The sequence below is a fragment of the Helicoverpa zea genome, chromosome 11 (assembly GCF_022581195.2).
Source record: "Helicoverpa zea isolate HzStark_Cry1AcR chromosome 11, ilHelZeax1.1, whole genome shotgun sequence".
In the NCBI taxonomy this organism is placed as follows: domain Eukaryota; kingdom Metazoa; phylum Arthropoda; class Insecta; order Lepidoptera; family Noctuidae; genus Helicoverpa; species Helicoverpa zea.
This window is the reverse complement of record NC_061462.1, coordinates 11,226,289-11,249,676: the sequence shown is the minus strand read 5'-3', so window position 1 is coordinate 11,249,676 and position 23,388 is coordinate 11,226,289. Positions and strand designations below refer to the sequence as shown.

General features: G+C 40.1%; 1 protein-coding gene across 2 annotated transcripts; it reads right to left on the bottom strand.

Annotated features, from left to right (window-relative positions):
- Positions 1–6,081: 6,081 nt before the first annotated feature.
- Positions 6,082–23,115, bottom strand: LOC124634219. Of its 2 annotated transcripts, none has more exons than XM_047169661.1 (7): positions 22,949–23,115; positions 19,686–22,742; positions 19,074–19,177; positions 17,735–17,928; positions 17,118–17,424; positions 15,625–16,752; positions 6,082–10,386 (listed from the first exon to the last, which is right to left on the bottom strand). In XM_047169661.1, the coding sequence occupies exons 2-7, from the start codon at positions 22,527–22,529 to the stop codon at positions 9,636–9,638; spliced, it is 5,328 nt and encodes a 1,775-aa protein (XP_047025617.1). In that variant the 5' UTR covers positions 22,530–22,742; positions 22,949–23,115; the 3' UTR covers positions 6,082–9,635. The 2 variants fall into 2 exon arrangements, with proteins under 2 accessions (XP_047025617.1, XP_047025619.1); XM_047169663.1 differs by having other exon boundaries at positions 16,615–16,752; positions 22,949–23,113.
- Positions 23,116–23,388: the final 273 nt, after the last annotated feature.

Here is a 23,388-nt window from a genome sequence, read left to right as displayed (position 1 = left end):
TATTACACAAGAAATGTTAATATTTTTATCGGTGCAGACAACGATGCCGGTATTTTTGACTAATTAAGAACATTCGCGATTGTGAACACTTAATATTATCACGTAAGGTTCATTATCAAATGAGTGGAAATCACGAGCCTCAGCTGTGGAGGCTTCGTGAAAATTTTATCGACTAACGAAGTAACGATAGGTTTATTATCTTATGTGGTTCGAGTTTCATCATTTTATTTTGAGATTAATCAAACAGCCTTTATTTGAAGTTCAAGAAAACTGAGCAATGTCTTATGCAAGGTTCGTCAATCAGTATCATCATCTTTATATCTTACATATACAACGTACAACTACCTACTACGTTGGCACCCTGCGTAGTTCCTACTGCTTACACCCGTAGAATGCAATGGAAGCGACCTTTTTACAACACAGCTTAATGAACTTTATGTCATTTTGTAAAAGGTACGTACAAACTAGATATGCAGCCAAAAATGCACTAGAATGTGTGATAATTCAGTCGCTTAAGCTCCAATCCGTGGCGGTGTAAATTTAGCCTTACAGGAACTAGGCACCTTGTATATTACCTAAGCTACGAAGAGGGTATTGGTACTCTCTTATACTCTCTTCAACGTGGTTCGTCCACCTTCTCAATGTGCATAAAACCCTGGACTGTACCTACAACTACAGCTGCATCTTACAAGAGTAAATTCAAAATTATCATAGGACATATGGGTGCTTACCTGGGGACATATGGGTGCAGTTTGTTTACCTGTTTCAACGTACCTGTTTCTTTATAAGTGAGTGAATAGGATTGTATTGAAATATTATACCTGCACTGATCGGTACCTACCCGTACAGGTTTGTCTGTACCGGAAACCTGTTTCTTTATGTAAGCACCCTATCGCGAGGAAAAACCTTTAGGTGCTAATAATCCATTCATATTTTTATAAGAGAAATAAATATTTTCATTTTATATTTAACTTTATATTTTTGATTTATAAAGATCAATAGTACCACAATCAAAATAATTGTGTTGCAAATTAGTTGATTAACATGAGCTTGGAGTCAAAGACGATGATAAGGGCGTACCTTGATATAGTTACGTTACAGTTAATTAGTCTGAAGTCTAGACGCTGATGTAATGTACCACCCAAAGTCACTGAACTCAATTTAGTTCAATGCCTAATTGACTGCATAACAGTTTCATGATGTCAGGATATGAAGACTTTACTATCAAACTCTAGGATATGGTGAAAGACGTTTTGGTGGTGTTCTCCACTGCAATTGACGTGGAAAAGTACTAATTTTAATTGCCTTGTTTCAATAAATGCATTTTTACTTTGAGTATGGTCGTAATTTCCAAAGCCATGTGTACCTAAATTATTGTAAAGATCCAGGCAAGTCCACGGATTTCTGATTAGTGAATACAATTGACTGACAGTGTAAAATACATGTGAAATCAATGCCCCAAAAATTGCCAACTCAATCAAGATCCTATGGTGGCTAACCTAGATTTTCCGACTTTATTCTTCTTTATTATTCACCTACCTACCTAATAACTGTAGGTACATAAGCATCAATGATTAACATAACAGCCGACAAAACAAATTAAAAGTTCTTAGAATAAATCCTTGGGATATCCCCAATATTCGCTGTGCCTACGACATTGGAATAATACCAATAAAAATCTTTATCAGAGTCGGAAAACTACATCTATCAATATTATGCTATAAGGACTTATTGCGCTTCAGAAATATTCCACATTTACCTAAAAATAAAACATATTTCATCAACAAAAATATGTTTGTTATCCTATAACTAGGTATTTAGGTTCTATATGCGCATTTTTCCGCATTTTTAATGAAAAAAAAACGGATGGGTTTTTTAAATATCTTCCTACGCGTGTTAAAAATGTTTAACAGGCTAAACATGTAGTTAATTAAAAACTGGTGTCAGCCAGTTTAAGAATTATAGGTTTTTTTATACTGATTTTCCCATGATGTCTGTTTAAAATGTCATTGACCTTCAATGGACACACCGATACACGTTTATTATACAAAAAAAACTTTATTATGAAACCGACTAGCAATCTCAGACTACTACAGATACCAGACTTCACTACGCAGTGACTCAAGAATAAATATAGGTAGGTACCTACTTAATGAAAATCTTACATTTCAAACATGATTTATCATACGGTCTCATACTGTGTATTCTTTTTCCACAAGTTCTCAAGAAACATGATATTAATAAAAACTGAAAAACTTTATCAACTACATACGACTTCCTAATTATCGTCTTTCAGTTTCGAATAGGTACGTAATAAATGCGTGGTTAAGGCGCCCAGCGCCTTATGAATTTCAGCGGCTCTCGACGCAAAACCACTTCAAAAGCCATAATAAAATCGTTTCTCACAAGTCGATTTTGAACATTAACATATACAATGACATTCTAGAACTTTCATAGGTCAAGAGTGCTCAAACGCAAGTTTGTCGTAAGGTTGTTTATACAACATAAGGCTTAGCATCAAGTAATTTGTTGGGCGATAAGCTATCTCGCCCATCGTTCGATCGTTGCTCGTATTCAAAAGACGTTGACAGTCGACACAGCAACTCAAGCGGATCGCCACGTGTATCGGGAAATGCTGTTTTTCCTGGTAAATCTAGCTATTGTTTTAGAAACAATAGAATATTGCACTTAAGTTTTGACCTTAAAAAAATATATGTACCATTAAGTTAGGGACCAATTTGAAAAAACTGTTCTTTAACCAGTAACCATTGTATTTGGTACTGTAATGTAAGATTATTATAAACCTATGTCAGGTGCAATTAAAACACTGCTTAAAAGTCATTTGAAAAAAAAGCCTTTAAATGAAATCTATTTTTTTTTGTATCATTAGCCTAGCTTTTCAATAGAATGATTCACCTTAATCTATTACTTCGTAACTCTACAAGCACGTGGAAACGCACGCGCCTTCAGCCAAGTCCTCAGAACCACAAGTTGAATGTAATGCTCCGTTACATTCGTTTATCGGGCGCGTATCAGCCGTATCAGCAACAATGACACGACGTAACATAAACACGAGGCACGTGGTAGGGTGTGGCTCGCTGACCCATGCAGCGCTTTTTATAAACACCACATCAACGACAATTGTTTGACGTAAGCGTGTGATAGTGCAGAATTTAAAGAGAAGATCAAGTTGCTAAAGTTTTCAATTATTAGTTTACATTATGATTGAAATATTTGCAAGGTGAGATACGCTTTTCAGCACTTTCATTTTCTTTTTCTTTACATACCTAACTCTCTTATAATGAGCAAAAACTACCTGTTTCCTATGGGTTCATCCGCGTTTCCAGGGAACTATGGGAAGTAGCCCCCTCGATACAACCGAATAAAATATGGATTAGACCGATCAGTGATTTTTACAAGAAGTAGATAAAAAATACAACCTTTCGACTTTATAGTGTTACTGTGGTCATCGCCAATAATTTAGTACAATTTAAGTAGGTATTCGAGTCTTCATAAATACGTATTCATTAATACCTATGTAGGTATCTAAAATTATATGCAGCGGCAACGGATTTTCTGATTTATCTGCTACGTGACAAAAGTCACTGCAGTGCGTAGGTACTCGTAGTCGTCAGATAGTAGGGCAGTTTGGTAAATTTCTCGGATAAAACAATTATTACGCGATAAACCTACGTTCACCACTCGCGTAATGTTGTTGTTATGGTTTAACGCTTTGTGTTTGTGCTATTGTACGTAGGTTACCTACGCAACTATCTCCCATGTCATTTTAGAACCTAGGTAGGTAGCTGTTTTAGCCAACTAAATAAACAGAAATCAGCGCCGACCCCAAATTAAATTGGGATCAGGACAAGATGATGATAATTTGTTTCAGCAAACAAGGAAATCTGTAATGGTAAACGAGATACTTCGCACATATTTAAGAAAAGAAAACTTTCGAATACTTAATCAAAATCTATTAAACATTTTCAAACTTCGTAGGTATTCAGTCGACAATTACAGTCGACAGCGTGTCGATAGCATAGTCGATACAACATTTTGTATAATTATCGGCACGAATCTTGAGCTCTGACCTACATCTGCACAGAAGTGATTTATTAGAAAAGAACCAATCCCGAGTGACGGCTATGACGCGATGCGCTGCGGGCCAATTACCGCTTTAGCCCGCCCCCGCGCCTCACTTCATACCACAAAAGGGACTCAATAAATTACTTCTGCGCAGGTGAAGGCCAGAGCTCAAGATTCGTGCCGATAACTATACCCAGTTTATAAGTAGGTACCTATAGCAATAAAACTTATTTTTCTCGTAGAAGTTGCTACGCCGTAGCCGTAGCAGTAAAATTCCTAGTGCATTCATTCCGACCGACACGTCACTCAGTTTTTTTGAGTAGGCACCTGTTTCACCATCATTTCTATCACCTGTCCTACATTATTATTTCTATGATGAAATATTACGTAATTCTAATCATAACATTATTACTATTTATCAATTCGTAGTCCAGACCACGTACATACAAACCATTCTCATCACGTACCTTCTAGATAGATATGAAGCTGATAAATTGTCTACGTGCAAATAAAATAGTGAAATCATTAAAAACCCAGCCTTCTACTATCATATCAGCATGACTTACTACGAACCAGTTATAGAGAAAAAATGATGACTTTAATTAAGATAATTGAAACGCAAAAATCGTTTGCAAAGGTTATCGAGTCGTATTGACGTTACTTTAAAATCGTTTGTTCTTATTCAGAGGTCAATTACCCGATAGGAGATACGATTTGTTTTATTGCGGTAATAAATTATCATTTTTATCGTACTCATTCGATTTTTTTTTGTCATTCACGCTGGTTAGGCGGTGGTCCCACTGCCAGCGACTGGATCGACAGTTTACACCCTATTTATTCATCTTTAACCCCCTTACTTATAAAAATCTCTAATCACCTTCTAAGCAACATTTTAACTAATCACTACTTAGTCTTAAGTAACTAACCAGTCTTAAGTAGTGATTAAATGTTAGTTAAGACATGCTTAAGCAACGTTTACAAGTAAGAATTTTCTTAAACAGCCCTTAAGTATTACTTATTATTTAATTCACGTTTATAAGTAAGGCTGTAAGTTTCCATAATAACAACCGTAGTAACCGGGTTATTTTATTATTCTTTAGTTCTTCATTTTCAGGAAGCCGTTCTTTTTTTGTTAGCTGATAGGAAATCGGGAAATACCTAGGGGAATTTTTTATACGGCTTTCAATCGTCTTATTTCAGATTCGCAAAGTTAGTTCATTAGGCGGAGGTAGACCGAGGAAAAAATGGATAGATTGCCTGAAAGAGGACATGAAACAGAAGGGAGTGGATGTAAGTATGACGTCTATCAGAGAGGAATGAATGAAAAAAACATGTTGCCCGAACCCAAACGACTTAGGAACAGGACAGGGGAACAGTTATTTCGGACATATCAGCATCGAACTTTCTTGGATCTTTTTGTTGGAGTTTGTTACAAAAATTATGTTCAGTGCAGCTATTTTGTACAATTACTCAAAATAGGCGTACAGTTAAGTAAATAGTAAAAAAATATGTTAAAAAATCTAATTTCAACCCCGCTCTCAAGAAGACCATTACATAAAACACATTGACGCAAACCCAACTATTGTTGCATGACAAGCTAAAAATAAAACTCTTAATGGAAAATAACTATAATATTTCTGTTTATGTGTCAGCAGCAATGATCCGATGTTTTATATCTGGGACGACCTCTACAGCATTATTGATAACGCAATGAAAATCCATGAATTGACTTCCCAGAAGCTGGAAAAGTATGTTATTATAAATAAAGGGGGGGATGACGGCCGCCGTGACATGCGCGGGCGCCGTGCGTGCGGAACTATTGTTTGTTTTCAGATAACGCATTGAGAAAAGGGAAATTGCAACACATAGATAAAAAGGCGATTGACCAGAAGCCATAAAACAATCACGACCTTTGCAATAATATTTTCCAGATATTCTAGAACACTCGATTGATGAATCTTTCAAGGAGCATGTGTAAATGAAAACGAGCCAATATATAAGTTCTTAATATAATTTATTGCAGACACAAACTGTTCAGTTCAGTGACCCCGCCGAACTGAATTTGGAGTACCACCCACGTCTTACGTTCAATTACAAAATTACCTAACATTATGTACATGTAAAACTAAGAACTTATTCGAATAACTTAAAATAAAAAATAAATAACCAATTTCTTCTAATAACTGAGTTACGCAAGATTACAGCATTTACATCGTTTTGTTGGCTTGTACCATGGTGAAGACGCTCTTGAATGTTAAAATCAACCTTATTCTTAAATAGTTAAGAATCAAAACGCAATAACATTATGCCAACCGTGATTCCGCTAATTTAGACAGAGACTTATGTTTCAGAGCTCCGTTTATTCAAAAAAATTAAGGCAGAATGAAAAACCGTTGTCTATGTTGAGATGTTATATTTCTTTGACAAGAGTGTCCATACCGTGTGTGCAAAGCCTAACGCAAGTCGACAGCTTTTTCATTATTTCAAGTTTTAGTTATTTTGAGATATAATTATAGTCAGTTATTGTATTTATTCACATTTATTTTAACCAGTCACAGAACATTACACTTAGTAATTATGTAATAGTTTATTTTTACTTTTTTACATACGAATATTAAGGTTATAGAGTTCTATTACGTCAACTTGCGCTCCAAACGATTTAAATACAACATAAACAAAAAAAAAAACATAAAATTTGTTTTACATTGTGTTTATAAAATACGAGATCATTGTTTTATGTGTAAAATATATAAACATACATCGTTTAGGCTTAGAGCTGTTAACAACGACGAATTAATACCGCACACTTTTAAAAGTTTAAAACCCTTCATATTTCAGATCTTCTATAAATATATAGGAAAAAGATATGTAATATAAGTTTCGCATCATATTAAATGCTGAAATTATTTAGCCACAAAATCTTATGAATGCTTATAACCAGTTGTAAGCTCGGCTATGCATATTACACAATGTAAATTTCACCTCACATAAAACAAAATAAGTACATTTTTTTTGTATCTATGCCTTATTTTCATGAGACATCGTTTATCAAACGGCATTTTACGATAAAAAGTAGAGTTAAGAATAAAATAGAACGGCTAAGTACGACATAAGTGTGCCGATATCAAGCCGTCAATCGCTGCCCGCTCTAAGCTTTATATGAACACAGCTGGTGTGATTCATGACAGAATTTATACCAACATTATAGAAAAATATACCTACAGTACATTTTGCCAACTTATTGTTATATAACATTTGTTTTATCAGAGGTTTTGACCTCATTAATTTCGGCTTTCCAAAATAATGCGCACCGACCATGTACCAACATTATCCTCAAAGAAGAGTCTCTTCGATAAAAATAAATAATTATTGATATAAATCACATTATTGCTTCGTATCTTTGAAAATAATGTTGATTACAAAATCAGGTGACTTTCACATTTTCGTCCATCAGATGATAGATAACAATGAGCTAACAACAAATGCGATTGCACTAATCGACTAAATATTTTGGACAAATACCAAACAAACATATAGAAATAATATTTGTGAAACGAAAAGACTATGAAATAAAGTCAACCGATAAAAATGTCACTCGAGTGCGTGCGACGAGAAACGCAAAATATGTGGTAACATGTGCCTTCTAAATACTGTTTGTTTTCAGTTAGATGTAATTTTGTTAGGACCAAATTAAAAACAATGAATAAATGTTTCATATAAATAACTGCACGAGTGCGAAGATAAAGAGACGACGCCATATATTTATTTAATTCGATCTCTATCGCACAGAACAACCAGTGTTTAGAGCACACACTGCAACACCGTCACGCCTTACGTAGAAAAAACGGAATAATACGTAGTAACAATACAAAAATGTAATAATAATAAATTAATTGTAATTAAAGTGATATTTACATAAAGTAATCTAAATAACGTAAATGTTAAAATACTTTTACAATGAGTTATTAGTAGTCCCTGTGGGGATGTCAATTTGACTAAAATGTATAAAGTTACACGTTACAGCTTGCCACTGAGGGGTGTGGCCGCGCGTCATACACAATATTCACAAACAAACATTGTCCATCTCTAACGACTACGTCATCGTATACTGCAGCCATAAATTGTTCCAAGGATGATAGTGACCAAAAAGAGGCTTTAGTACAGTCATATCAACTGACTATGCCTAGAGTATAGATATGAGATTAACTCCATGAAAATGTATCGCGGCAAAGTGACATCAATTCTTAAAATATATCAGTTTTCTTCCAGAGATGCTACAGATAAACTATTAATATAATTATAATTCATCGCTTGCATATGTCATATAAAAATAATCGTTGTGTAAAATCTTGAGCTCTTATAGCAGTCAAATGTTAAAATAACGGTATACCAATTGGTAATATGTAAATTATAATTATTTTAGTATGGTTTGGGACCATAAGACTTTTAAGAAATCGCCTTATAACTTAAGAAATAAAATATGTCATTGTTAATCTAAACTTTTCAAAATGTCAAGAAAATTGCACCATAAGTAATTCATTCATTAGTAATACTAAAAAGTTGTAAAAAATAACTAGTAGAATAATTAACTGAGCGAGCCGCATCCTCAGTGACCAAGCTTATAAAATGGAAGCATTGTGAAATTATGTTATAATATAATAAGTAGAAAATAATATAAGTGTAGCGGGGTACCTATACCGAAATGCCCTTTATTAATTTGACTATTTTATGTTCGGTATGACGCACCACGTGTCACGCACAACACTAAATGTATTTCACAACCAGATCCCGACGCCTCGGGAGAAAACTACGACATATAACACGCCACAACTGAAATGATACAACTCTGTGACCAAGTTACTGTACTGTTACTGTACTGTTTTCCATATTACCATTGTTACTTCAGCCGGTAGAAATGACAAAAAAGTTCCTACCATTCAATCTATAAGGCACAAAACAAACTCCGGCGTCTATCACGCACGTTTACCATTTCGTAGGGTTCCATAATTAAAGCTTCTTTCAACAAGTCTACGAACAAATGTTTAGTACACGAATGAAGTTCCCGCACGTAACGCGCGGTGCGTCATACCGTTGACTTCGAAATGCTCGTCACCACACAACTCCACCCCAAATGTACACGCTTGGTCCTGTATTTACAACAATTATAATAAATTCAAATTTAACTAGATATTTACATGGCGCACGCCGAGCGACGTTGTTGCTAACTACGTTTACTAAACTTGTGTATCAATAAAATAATCTTATGATATTTTGCAACGTTGAAGATGCGAAAACTATACGAATTCATAAACTCGGACTATCAACTGATATTTAAAAAGCAAGTAAAATATTCGCAGTCTTGTATCAGCGCGACGGACGCTGTGTCCGCAACAACGTTTCGCCTAGCTGTACGCCTACGTGGCTACGGGTGCGGGCGCTTGATATATCTGAGACACCATTGGCCCACGGTCTACGCGCCAGACGTATCTCCTATGCCATTGGCCGCGGCTACCACGCGTCGTATATCGGCCACGTGATTGGAGCAGACATTACGCTTCGGTAGCGACGGGCTCGCGCGCGTGGTGTATCTTCACGTGCTTGTTGTGGTTGGACTTGTTGCTGGAAGTCTTACCGCAGATGTTGCAGGCGAAGGGGCGAGCGCCGCTGTGCACCTTCATGTGCTCGGAGAGGTAGTAGCTCCTGTGGAAGGACTTACCGCACTCGGGCACCTTGCACACGTACTTCTTGGCCATCTCGTGCTCGCGCACGTGCCGCTGGCAGTTGTACTTGCGGATGAACTGGCAGCCGCAGTAGTTGCAGGTGTAGGGCCGCACGGACTTGTGCGCGTTCATGTGCGACACGTACTCGGAGTGGCGGATGAAGGCGCCCTTGCACAGGCCGCACTTGAAGGGCTTGGCGGAGCGACTCATGTGCGTCCAGCGGTGCAGCTTGAGGTTCCACTTGGTGGTGAAGGCCTTGCTGCACACGACGCAGACGTGCGGGCGCTGGCCGCTGTGCGTGCGCAGGTGGGCGCGCAGCGCGGCGCGCGGGTGGAGCTGCGCGCAGACGGGGCAGGGCGCGTGGTCGGGGCGGCGCGCGCAGTGCTGCTGGTGCGCGCGCCGCACGTGGCGCGTGAGCGAGGCGGCGTGCACGAACTTGTCGCTGCAGTACAGGCAGGCGCGCGGCCGCGCCGCGTGCGTCTCCTGGTGCCAGCGCAGCTTGGCGCGCGAGTGGAACACCAGCCCGCACTGGCACACGAAGTCGCGCACCTTCGCGCGCTTCGCCAGGTGGTGACGGTCCCTGGGAACGACGAACATAAATTATACCCACATACAAAGTCCCGTCCCGCACTGACGCGCAAAAAATTGGTCGTGAATTTAAAAAATTATACTCACAGCATATTTGCAAAATAATTAAATAATAAGTCAAATATAACAACACAATTTCTAAATTAAATTACTATTAAAAATAAATGATTTGTACCTAAAAAATATAAAACAAATACGTAAACAAATTTGACAACTCTATTTTGAAGTTTGTATTTTTTTATATCATGTCAAAAAAAATACTACAGAGGTAGAGAAAAAAGTTTTATATTCAACTATATTTTTGACAACTATACCGGAAATTCGGAATAACCGAGCATGTCGGCATATGTTGTAAAGCGCGGCAATGCGTCCAGCGTGTACGCAAGAAGTTTTCAAGAACAGCAGAGGTACAGTGCAGCGTGACGTCGAGCGAGTACACAGTTTACGCCAGAGCGTAAGGCCTGAGTGCTTAGTGCGAGTTTTCGTGAATTTATTTACGGACTCACATGAGAGCGCGTATACTAAGATTTGTATGGAACAAAAACAGCTCCGCCTAGTGTCAAAAATTGGAACCTAAAGTAGCGAGTGCCAGTTTACAAAGGACCATGAGTCAAATTGGGCTCATTGTCCAACAGAGTTATAGCATATGCCGTTGTGAAGGTTTTTGTTTGTACTAAAATTGTTACTATGGGCACTACCTTCAATTCCATGGCAAAAAAAAGATACGCACCTAAACAGGTTTTGTAGAAAAAGAATTGTTAGGAGTCGTAGTGCGCTTGGTTGTTCATGACATAAAATCTAATTCGCAGGATTTGATTATGAAAGGATTATGGGACCACCTTCATCACCAGGTCAGGATCTGATGATGAAAACCCTGAGAAATCGAGGGCAACTTTCGAAAATTGTAGGCGTGCATAGGTTAAAAACTTGACAATGAGGTGTACGTTTGATAACACTATGCAACAGTGAAGGTTTGGAGCTGACCTGATGATGGAGACCGGAGAAGGTCGAGGGAACTCGACAACTGAATATGTAAACTACCTCGTGTTTGGGCTTATATTATTCGTATTGATGAGAACTTTCCACAAATGCGAATAGTGACAACTATGCTTGTCACTGAAAAGCCAAAAATAAAACTATTCTTAGGTGCATCGGCATAGAAGTCGGTGGCGTATAAACTCAGGAACATCCATAGGAGACATCAGGAGACTCCATCTCTAGCACAAAGAAGAAATCGTCCACGGACTGTCCACGCCGTGCTGTTGCGGTGCCGCTATACTGTGCCATGACCCTTACTGCTCGTGTCTAACAGGTAGACGCACAGTAGGAAGTTGTGCTCATATCATTTCAATAATATGGTATCTAGGGTTAGGCAGGCACACACAATTTAATCCACCAGCAGGATATTTAGACGACATTATTATTGGTATTGATTGAAATGTTAACAAAAATAATTTTAACTGTTAGCAGTTGTTTTATTTTTTATGTATACATTAAACCTGGAATTAAAACTAGATAAAGGTGTTCAATAACAAAACCTACAATGCCATAACAGCACTACTTTTTGCAGAATATTAGTTTATTCATGGTCGGAGAAAAATATTTATAGCAAAATAACCCAATGGATTCTTCGCAAAAATGAGTTTAAATCTTTATATTTAGTGCTTTACAAGTATATTCAAATTGGTCTCATCTCTGTTGGTGGGTGAGCCCAGGCTTCATACATTTTTGCCCATGGTCCTTTTCGAAATCGAATCGCTCGGACTCTCAAGTGAACGTGACAGGCACGGGATTGGTTTATTTCTGCCGTGATGCGAGTGCGAGATTCAGATTTTGACAGATCGAATACCTAGTAAATAAATACAAACGCGATCGAATTTAACCAAAAAGTTCTCACGAAGATTTTTGTGGTGAAAGTGAAGTGAGGAGATATTCGTATATCAACAATTAAGTTTTTATTTAGTGAAAATAATACCAAAAATATGGCAGGACGCTTTTTCTTTGCTCGGAGGATGTTTGCGGCCGCAAAGGCCCAAGATGAACGCAACAAAAGCGCCAGAATTGGGGCAAGGGCTTGCGCATTTTTTAATTCGTTAGTTCACCTCACGGAGACGCAATTTAGACATAGATATAGATTGTCCAAGAAGATTTTTAAGTTCTTGTGCAGTTAACTGAGACAAAGCACAAATCTAAAATCCACTCTACGTGTTTCCTTGGAACATAAGGTACCTATTTATCAATTCATGTAAGTTACAATATCAATTTCCAAAACAAAACTAGGTATGTATATGATTGAAGAAACTTTCTCCTTCTTTTATTTGCAGGTGCTTACCGCTTTATTCTTTTTTGCCACTGGATCCTATCAAAGGCCAATTAGAGAAGCAAAGCACGTATCCCAAAAAATGTGCAGTGTGTATTTAGAACAAGTAACTGAGGTTCTGACTCATAGAAATATATAAGCTTCCCTAGCACTCCAGGTGCTAGACAAGAACTTGTCTTCATTTTAAATTAATTAATTTAAAACAACTAAAAACTTTTTTCGGGCGTCGCGTCAAACATAAACAAAACATCCAAACAATAACCCCAAAAATTTTGAAAGACAGTCGTCCCATACGATTACATGCTAAAAGGACGTCTTTCTAAAGGACAATGGGCACAAATATATGGGACCTGGTATACCCCACCAATAGCGATGTCATACATATCATTGGATAGGCCTTTTTATGTAGAACAACATTTACTATGACAGCTTTGCTGAAATGTTTGTCCGTTCTGAGATATAGATCAAAAACTGTGCAAAAGTTAAACTAAAGTTAACTTAATAATCTATTGATATCTCAAGTTTTTAGAGGAAAAACTAAGTTCCACTAAGTGTAAGTCTACTGAGTCCTACCTGCTTTGCCCGTTAGGGTCCATAAGTGTTACTATTATTTAGCATTTCAACCTTATGCTGTACCAACTGGATATTGGGCATAATGATAAAACCCACCAATAACAAAGTCATACATATCGATGGATAGGTCTTTTTAACTGGATCAACATTTACTATGACAGCTTTGTTCTATTGTTTGTCCGTTCTGAGATATAGATAAAATACAAACTTAAAATTAATGCAGATTAAGTGTTTAAAGGAAAATCTATGTACATATGTCTTCGATGTACTAAGTACCTGCTGTGAGTCTGCATTTGTTACTATATTTAGCAGTTCCACCTTATACTGTACATTGCGGAATGAAATAGACAATACGAATATAAGAATAATATCCACATTTCGTTCATACGTTACTTTGTACATTTAAATAATTCAATATGATCTTATTAGCCTTTTCCCAGCTCTCTAGCGGTCGGCTTCCAGTCTAACCGGATGTAATTGCCTATCTGATCTCCTTACCCCAGTAATCTGGGCAATTCGATACCCCTTGGTAAGATTGGTTGCCAGTCTCTTTGTCTTCTGTTGTTACCCATGCACGACCATGGACCGACTTACTGAATTATGACTACCCGCAATGACAGCCAAGGATGTTCAATGACAGCCGGAACCTACAGTTTAACGTGCCCTCCAAAACACAGTCATTGGTGTCCAAGATATGTATACTTAGGTAGACAGTACATACAAACTTAGAAAAGTTGCATTGGTACTTGCCTGACCTGGAATCGAACCCGCGCACTTGAGAGGTTGGTTCTTTACCGAAAAGGCCACCACGACTTACATAATCATCCTCCGAGCCTTTTCCCAATCATGTTTGGGTCGGATTTCAGTCTAACCGGATTCAGCTAAGTACCAGTGCTTTACAAGAAGCGACTGCCTATCTGACCTCCTCAACCCAGTTACCCGGGCAACCCGATACCCCTTGGTTAGACTGGTGTCAAACTTACTGGCTTCTGACAACCCATAACGACTGCCAAGGATGTTCTACACAGCCCTGACCTACAGTTTAACGTGCCATCCGAAACACAGTCAATGGTATCTAAGATATACTTACTTAGAAAGTACATACAAACTTAGAAAAGTTGCATTAGTACTTGCCTGACCTGGGATCGAACCCGCGCCCTCATACTTGAGAGGTTGGCCCTTTACCCACTAGGCCACCACGACTTATAATATAATATTCATTTATTTGCTCAGAATGTAGGTATTTACAATAAGGCGTTTACAGAAATGTTGAAGCATCCTAGTACATTCTACCATTTTGGCATGCAAACATTTGATATGATGCAATTCATCATTACACATGCTTATGCTTACTTACATAATGATTATAAAAAAATAAAAAAAGAAAGACATTGGTGTTATTTTTCAAAGAATATCAGATTACAGTGTTGATTATCATTGTTTTTTAGCCATATCTCAGAACGGACAAACAATAGAACAAAGCTGTCATACTAAATGTTGTTCCAGTTAAAAAGACCTATCCATCGATATGCATGACTTTGTTATTGGTGGGGTTTATCATTATGCCCAATATCCAATTGGTACAGGATAAGGTTGTAATTCTAAATAATAGTAACAATAATGGACCCTAACGGGCACAACAGGTAGGACTCAGTAGACTTACACTTAGTGGAACTTAGTTTTTCCTCTAAAAACTTGAGATATCAATAGATTATTAAGTTAACTTTAGTTTAATTTTTGCACAGTTTTTGATCTATATCTCAGAACGGACAAACATTTCAGCAAAGCTGTCATAGTAAATGTTGTTCTACATAAAAAGGCCTATCCAATGATATGTATGACATCGCTATTGGTGGGGTATACCAATCTGCCCAATGTCCTTTGGTAGGTTTATCCCACCAAGCGAACGGAACACCACCCTAACAAAAATGATCATCGCTATTCGCCGTGAGGAAACGTGATGCGAGTAATTTGCGAGATGGCAACTCGCACTCGCTTAAATATTGCATTCGGTTCGTTTGAAGTTGACTCGCTAAACTCGACAGTGAAGTCATTCGCAAAATTTTGTTCAACTCGCACTAGGCACTCTGCTTTCAAAATCCGTCAACGTCGAGGAACGATATTACGAACAAGAAAAATGTTTCTTAGCTGTAACGCACCTTTTTTGTGATGTGATGGGACATCAAATGATTCCTCCCGCTCTGTGGGTTAGCAACAGAGGAAGTGTCCGATTCTTACTGACTAATACCCATCATGTTCCTACATAGGTCTTTTATATACCAGGGCTGCGGTAACTCGCGCAGCCCCGGCAGGTGGAGGGATGGAGCTGGACAGTACCTGTGCTGCACCATGTTGGAGTAGCGGCGGAAGGTGTCGTCGCACATGGTGCACTTGACGCCTGGCAGGTAGCTGTGGGTGTGTGGTGGAGGGATGGAGCTGGACAGTACCTGTGCTGCACCATGTTGGAGTAGCGGCGGAAGGTGTCGTCGCACATGGTGCACTTGACGCCTGGCAGGTAGCTGTGGGTGTGTGGTGGAGGGATGGAGCTGGACAGTACCTGTGCTGCACCATGTTGGAGTAGCGGCGGAAGGTGTCGTCGCACATGGTGCACTTGACGCCTGGCAGGTAGCTGTGGGTGTGTGGTGGAGGGATGGAGCTGGACAGTACCTGTGCTGCACCATGTTGGAGTAGCGGCGGAAGGTGTCGTCGCACATGGTGCACTTGACGCCTGGCAGGTAGCTGTGGGTGTGTGGTGGAGGGATGGAGCTGGACAGTACCTGTGCTGCACCATGTTGGAGTAGCGGCGGAAGGTGTCGTCGCACATGGTGCACTTGACGCCTGGCAGGTAGCTGTGGGTGTGTGGTGGAGGGATGGAGCTGGACAGTACCTGTGCTGCACCATGTTGGAGTAGCGGCGGAAGGTGTCGTCGCACATGGTGCACTTGACGCCTGGCAGGTAGCTGTGGGTGTGTGGTGGAGGGATGGAGCTGGACAGTACCTGTGCTGCACCATGTTGGAGTAGCGGCGGAAGGTGTCGTCGCACATGGTGCACTTGACGCCTGGCAGGTAGCTGTGGGTGTGTGGTGGAGGGATGGAGCTGGACAGTACCTGTGCTGCACCATGTTGGAGTAGCGGCGGAAGGTGTCGTCGCACATGGTGCACTTGACGCCTGGCAGGTAGCTGTGGGTGTGTGGTGGAGGGATGGAGCTGGACAGTACCTGTGCTGCACCATGTTGGAGTAGCGGCGGAAGGTGTCGTCGCACATGGTGCACTTGACGCCTGGCAGGTAGCTGTGGGTGTGTGGTGGAGGGATGGAGCTGGACAGTACCTGTGCTGCACCATGTTGGAGTAGCGGCGGAAGGTGTCGTCGCACATGGTGCACTTGACGGGCGCTCGGCCGGTGTGCACGTTGTGGTGCTCCAGCAGCTTCTGCCGCGTCACGAACCGCTTCTCGCACACGTCGCATCTGCAAACAGACACGAGTACATTGCTTAGTACGTGAGTAACGATCGCCGTCAAACTCTTCAATAACAAAAACGAAAACACGGTTTCTATAATGACGTTTCTTAGCTAGCCATGTATTGTCATCAGAACTCAGAGCGTGGGCAAAATTTTATCCTAATCGAAGAACAGGAAGTGGGTCAAATTAAGTTTGCAAGATTAGTTACAAGTGAAGCCAATATAAGCGTGTAAAAACTATTCTGTTTCCGTCGAGGCCGTCGTACGGATTTGGGAGAGCTTTGACACTACAGCCACTTTTATTTAGCAAATTGCAACTACAGTACTTAATACACAATAAATAAATAAAGAAAGCTCACCAACCACACTTACTTATAATTCTTAATTCCTAAATGTGTCTTAATATGTAATGCCAGGTTTGCTCTCCTGAAGAAGCACTTTCCACACGTGAGACACTCGAGGGGATGTATCTTGAGATGCGCGTGGAACGCCGCGTCCGTCACCTGGTCCTCCTTACACGTAGGACACACGTAGTCTTTGCGCCTCCGCTTCACTTCCTGCTTGATAAGTCTGTCCACTTCGATCTTAGGCTTGGCCTCTTCCACTTGTATGCTCTCGTACACTTGAAGGATTGTGGATGATATCGAGTCCTTTGAGTCGATTGGTGGTAGAAGATTGTCTGAAATTGAGATTGAAAATTATGTTAAAAGTGTGAAGTACATGGTAAATATTTTTGAAGAACTAGTATTTTTAGTCTTAAAATTTTGGTAATTTTTAGACATTTATTTTATGAGATAATGTGAAAAATCGATGGAACCGGACTCTAATTGGCGGTCATTTCAGAGCGTAAAAAACAAAATATACTTTTCTTTACTTTTTCGCAAGGGGCGTCAACAAGCCAAATAAAGTATTGATCGTGCTCTTTGACCGACCTCCACCTTCTTTAACCCTAACCAAGGTTCCACAACTTAAATCTACAGTAAACTCACTGGTATCAGGCTTCTCCTCCTTCTTGATAGTCCTGGCGGTAACGAGGCGGCTGTAGGAGGTCTTGGTGGTGGCGGCGTGCACGCGGGCACGATGAGCACGCAGCTCGCGCACGGACGCGCACGTGACGCCGCACGTGCCGCACGTGCGTCCGCGCCCGAACACCGCCGGCAGGGGTAATGCTAGCTCCTCCTCGCTGGAACAGATCAATACAAATTCTTATTATATACATATAAAAGAGGCTACTATAAGGTAGACGTTTTCATAGAAGATAATATTTAAAATTGTAACTCTATTCCACATATTTTGCTTTTTGAGGTCAGCTTCCAGTCTTATTAGATGCTGCATCTCAGCTGAGTATAGTTTTTCCATGGTTTCCTAGCTCATGTCGTCATGGAAGATTGCACGATGTGCTGGTTCCAAACCAATTCCAGGCATAAGTGAGTAACCGGGTGGGGAGAGGTATTAACACATGTTCGGACTTGAGGAATTTAGTTTCGGAACGACATCGAGTTTAGCGAGAAGTGTGTGTGCAGTGATTTACATGGAGTGGATCCTAAACTATCATACCTTTTTTACCGGGTCATCAGGGCAAACACTTGCCCCGTAGTAAGAGTATATAGTTGCTGTACTTGACAGGCAGTAGAAAACGAGTTTGCAGCTACGCAAATTGGGATAAGGGCGGTACAGTAATTATATTTTTTTCAATACACTGCACCAAAGGCCTCCTTTCCTTTATGATGCAACAATTCTTTTCGTAGTCAAACACGTTATTCGTCGTTCCTACATAAGACTTATGATAATTGTTTACAAAATAAGTAGTTGACCCTAGAATTCAAGTCGAAAATATTTTTAAGGACTAAAACTTGCATCAGGTAAAAAAAAACCAATGAAGGTAATATATGTATATATTACCTACATATATGTATAGTAAGTTAGTGAACTACTTAGTGGACTGATGTAAAATATAGGTACGGGTGAATTAATTTATTCATTCTCAGAATGATCAAAATGTGAAGGAAACAATTTAGTACAAACATTCCTTATACAACATGATCGGGAAATTCCTTAGGAAACGGTAAAACTTGAGGAAACAGCTAGTTTATTTTATATACATATCTATACCAATATTATAAAGCTGAAGAGTTTGTTTGTTTGTTTATTTGTTTGAACGCGCTAATCTCAGGAACTATTGGTCCGATTTGAAAATTTCTTTCAGTGTTAGATAGCCCATTTACCGAGGAAGGCTACTTTTTATCCCGGTACGGGAAGTAGTTCCCACGGGATGCGGGTGAAACCGCTGGCAGAAGCTAGTATGCAATAAAAAGGTACATTACTAACATGGGTTCCCTCTTCTCGTTGGCGTCCGCTTCCGAGCCGTCAGACACCCAGCTCTCCCGCGCGATCAGGTCGTAGGGCTCCGTCGCCGTCACCTCTGAGTACATCTGGAGACAGCGGACACTCGTCAAATATTGCCAACAAGCACCTTCATATTTAAACATCAAGAAAACTTGAATAAAATTAAATGATGTATGATGCTAACAAAATATGAAGTGGTAACAAATTTCGCCAAGGCTTAAGGATTACATAAACGATTTAATGACCCCTTTTTTCAAGCTTCGGGAAAGTCCCTTGCACCTTTGCGGTGTGGCGTCTTTTGCATGTACAGTTACCCAACTTAGCTAAGAATGGTTGCAACTTTAAAATAATGTATAAATAGTTTTGTAAAAAGACCAACTTACAGAAATTCATTCATTCATTCATACCATGTATGCATGAAAGAAAATGATTTGATGTTGGTATTGTTGGCTTATAACAGAAATTAAAATCAATGAAATATTAAAATAATAAAGTTAAACTATTCATGGTGATGCAACATTTGATTAAACAATAAGAAACAACTTTATATTGGGTTTCATGATTTGATAAATAAATAATAGGGTGAGGTCTTACCCCGCTCCAAGGCGACTCCATGTCTCCGTTGCTCTCCTGGCCGCTGAGCTCGCCGCGCGGCGGCATGCACTCGTCGGCGCAGATGTTCATGGGCGCGTCGCCCTCGCTGCGGCCCTCGCTCAGCACGTCCGCCTTGCTGTCCCGCTCGCACCCGTCCACCTCCACATCTACCTGCACTTCTCTAGCACCTAGCTCTGAATAATCTATGCCGTTACTCTCAGCTATCTTGTAACTCTCGTGTATAAAGTTAGGCAGTACAAACTCGTTGTCTTTCTGTGAAGGCTCACCCCAGAGGTACATACCGTCCTTGCCTCCCTCCTTGAAAGCCGCGGCGTCGCGCTCCGCGTCGAACCCTTCCACGCGGTCCGCAGTAAAGTAGTCCGCGTAAATATTGTCCCCGAAGTAGTTCTCGTTCATCATGCTGACAAACTGCTTGTTTTTAGAGGCCGCTTCAAGGTCCAACAACTCCCTGTCATTAGACTCTTCGTTAAAATCCTCGTTGGACATGTTGCCATAGTTAATAACGTTAATGGGCCGCAATGTCTCTAGTGGTGTTAGCATGCGGTCCGTAGTCACTGGCTCGTTGCTGAAACCTCCTTCATTGCTTGTATTTATTTCCTCCTTCACTTGTATCATCTCAATGCCGGCCGCAAACTCCGGCTGCGCCAAGCTGGATGCAGCAACTGGTTCTATGTCCATAGATTGTTCTTCTATATCATCATCAAAGTCATTATTGTCATCATTCTCTTTGATCTCTTCCACAGATATGGTCTGCAAAAGGTTAGTCTTTTCCTTGCTGTCAGATTTATCAGTCTGGTGCAATTTATTCATGCTAAAATTTTCTGGTGATCTGCAAGTTGATGATGTTGGGACATTGTCTCTGTGTTCAGACTTCTTTGTTTTCACAGGAAAGGACTTGGCATTCTTAATTTGCAGAATCTTCTTGTGCTTCTTCACGAAAATGTTGTTCAGTCTTAGTGTGTTGTGCCTGTATGGTTTTTGTGAAAGCGGATTTTTCTTTTCTGGAAGTCCTAAGTTACTAAGGCTAACTTGATTGCTCTCAGGTTTGGGAGATATTGAGGTACGATCGGTTGAATTGTCGCCATTTTCTGACAACTCACTACAAGGTGATATGGAGGGCTTCTCATTACATATTAAATCTGGCACAGGACAGCTGTCAGAAAAGTCCGTATCCAATTTGTCTACTGAACTTTTGCTCGGGTTACCAACATTCTTTATCACAGAGAATGTATGCGAGACCATGCTGTCACCACTGGACATAGATGATGGCTGGGTGTCATCCGATGATAGTTGGTTGTTATCATCTAAATCAGGCAGGATCTTCTCTGGGCTTTCTGCTCGCTCAACAGAATACTCAGCCTCTGTGCTGCCTGTCAGATCCATCACTGTATTCACCATATTCTTATGATGTTGCACTGGAACTTCAACCTTGATGTTACTTAAAATTTTCAAACCTTTAGTTCCTCCTGGCATATCAAATTTTGAATCTAATACCTCTACAGGTCTCTCAGTGTTATCAACTGAACTGCTCTGAACTGGCTGTGTTATGGAGGAACTAGGATCCTCACAAATATTATCATGACCAGGAGCAATAAGTGGACCAACCTCAATAATAAGAGTTTTAGGATCATTCATAGTTGGTACAGATTTATCAATGTGGACACTAGGCATTAGACTCCCAGGTTCATTATACATGGAAGTAGGACATCCTTTGTTCATCATTTGCTGAGGTGTTGTGTACATACATGAAGTGTTTCCAAATTGGTCTACAACCATTACATTCTGGTACATGGAGCTGGCTTGCGCTAAGTTACTGACATTCTCATGTCCTCCTAGTACTGTCGGCATTGTAGTTATAAAGGGCTTACCGTCTATATTGTGCACCATTTCTCTGTATATAATTTGGGAGTTTTGGGTAACAACAGTAGTTCCTGGAGTAAATGCACCAGAAGTCATTTGGTTCAGTTGATTGCTAGCTAGTGGAGGTGAAGCTGTTTTGGTATCAATGTGCATCTGTGGGCTGGCACCACTGCCTGTCATAATCATATTGTTTTGCACATTCTTCTGCATAAACGTGGGAGCTGACGGTACCATAACATGCATAGGTTTGACCCCTGGACCTATATATTGCACACCACCCATGTTGGCCTTAAGAAGTATGTTATTTGGTTTAGGTAGAACTTTGACAAGGTCATTTGCTTTCCTAGGCATTGCTGGTAACAATTTCACACCTGGTCCGGGCATAGTTGGTACATTGTAAGAAAACAAATTGTTACTGTTGTCCATTGCATTGTATTCAGCACTACGGGAAAATTTTATCTCTCTGTCCTCCTGTTGCTCTGGGTAGTAAACAAACTGTGGATCAAAGTCTGGTACAGCAGGAGACTGGAAGGTCTGCTGAAGTTTATCAGCTTTTAAAAGAAATGGATTGTTTACATGCTGACCGGCACCTGCAGCAGGAAGGCCATGGTTCTCAAAGTTTACATCAAGCATTCTTATGTCAGGCGTGCCATTTCTAGATGGAGCTGTACTCTTAGGAGTTCTGCTAGGTGTTCTACGCCAGTAGCGCTCATGTTCTGTACTCCTTGACCCCGGCCACTTGGTACTGTCATCAGTAGCAGGTGTCCGTGACCTACTCCTGTACGATCGCTCAGAATGTACTGGTGTGGAAGTTCTGCTTGCAAAACTAGAATTCTTGTTTGATGCTATATTGCACAAAGCTTTTATAACCTGGTCTTTGGGGTGAGTATCCAAGTGGGACTCGAGAGTGATCCCATTGTGGAGGAACAGCGTGCAGACGGGACACTGCACGAGCTGGTCCATGTTGACGTCACTCGGTGTCCTTAGGGTGACAAAAGCAGCAGCGGGGCGGCCTCGCAGCGCGACCGTATCGTGTATGTCGTCACAGCACGCGCACTCAGTCCGCACAGGCAGGTCGCACAATGTCCGTGACGCGCATATCTACTATTCACACGTAAGGCTCTCGCACGACCCACAACAATACATTACTTCGTTGCACGTCCTCTTCTTATCGATCTGTCAGACAAAATACTCTGTATACATATACGATACTAAATCCACAACATCACATTCTACAAACTTGTTCAACGTGCAAACAGAGGACAAAAGAAAACAAAACCCCGAGATAAAGGCCATTGAGACATAAAAAAGTCGAGCATTATGTACAATGAACACTGAACTGGATAACGATTTTATGCCAGAAACACACTAACGGGACTCACCTATTGTATTTTTTGTCATGTATAGTCCATGACATCGATTACTTATTAAAGATTCAATAACTATTTACGACTAAGCTAAATCTAAAAATATTTCCAAATAGTCAGACATATTGCAGACGTCTTGTTCACGTTCACACACAAACTTTTATATTCCGATACACGAACCCGAATATCGATATGTGCTCGTGGCGATGTGCTATAATTGAATTTCTATAGGTTTTACGCCAACTGAGAAAATAACGCTTATCATTTATGCGTGAAACGGAATTTATTCATAGTCAATCATAGTCAATCCATAGAGAAATGTAAAAGTGGAGTTATCATTTATTTACAGTTCGACTGGGACCAATGAAATAATTTTATTTCCAAAACAATAGTCGTATCATTTATTCAATTTTCGTATAGTTTTCCCATGTATAGTGACAAAATGTATTTGCATA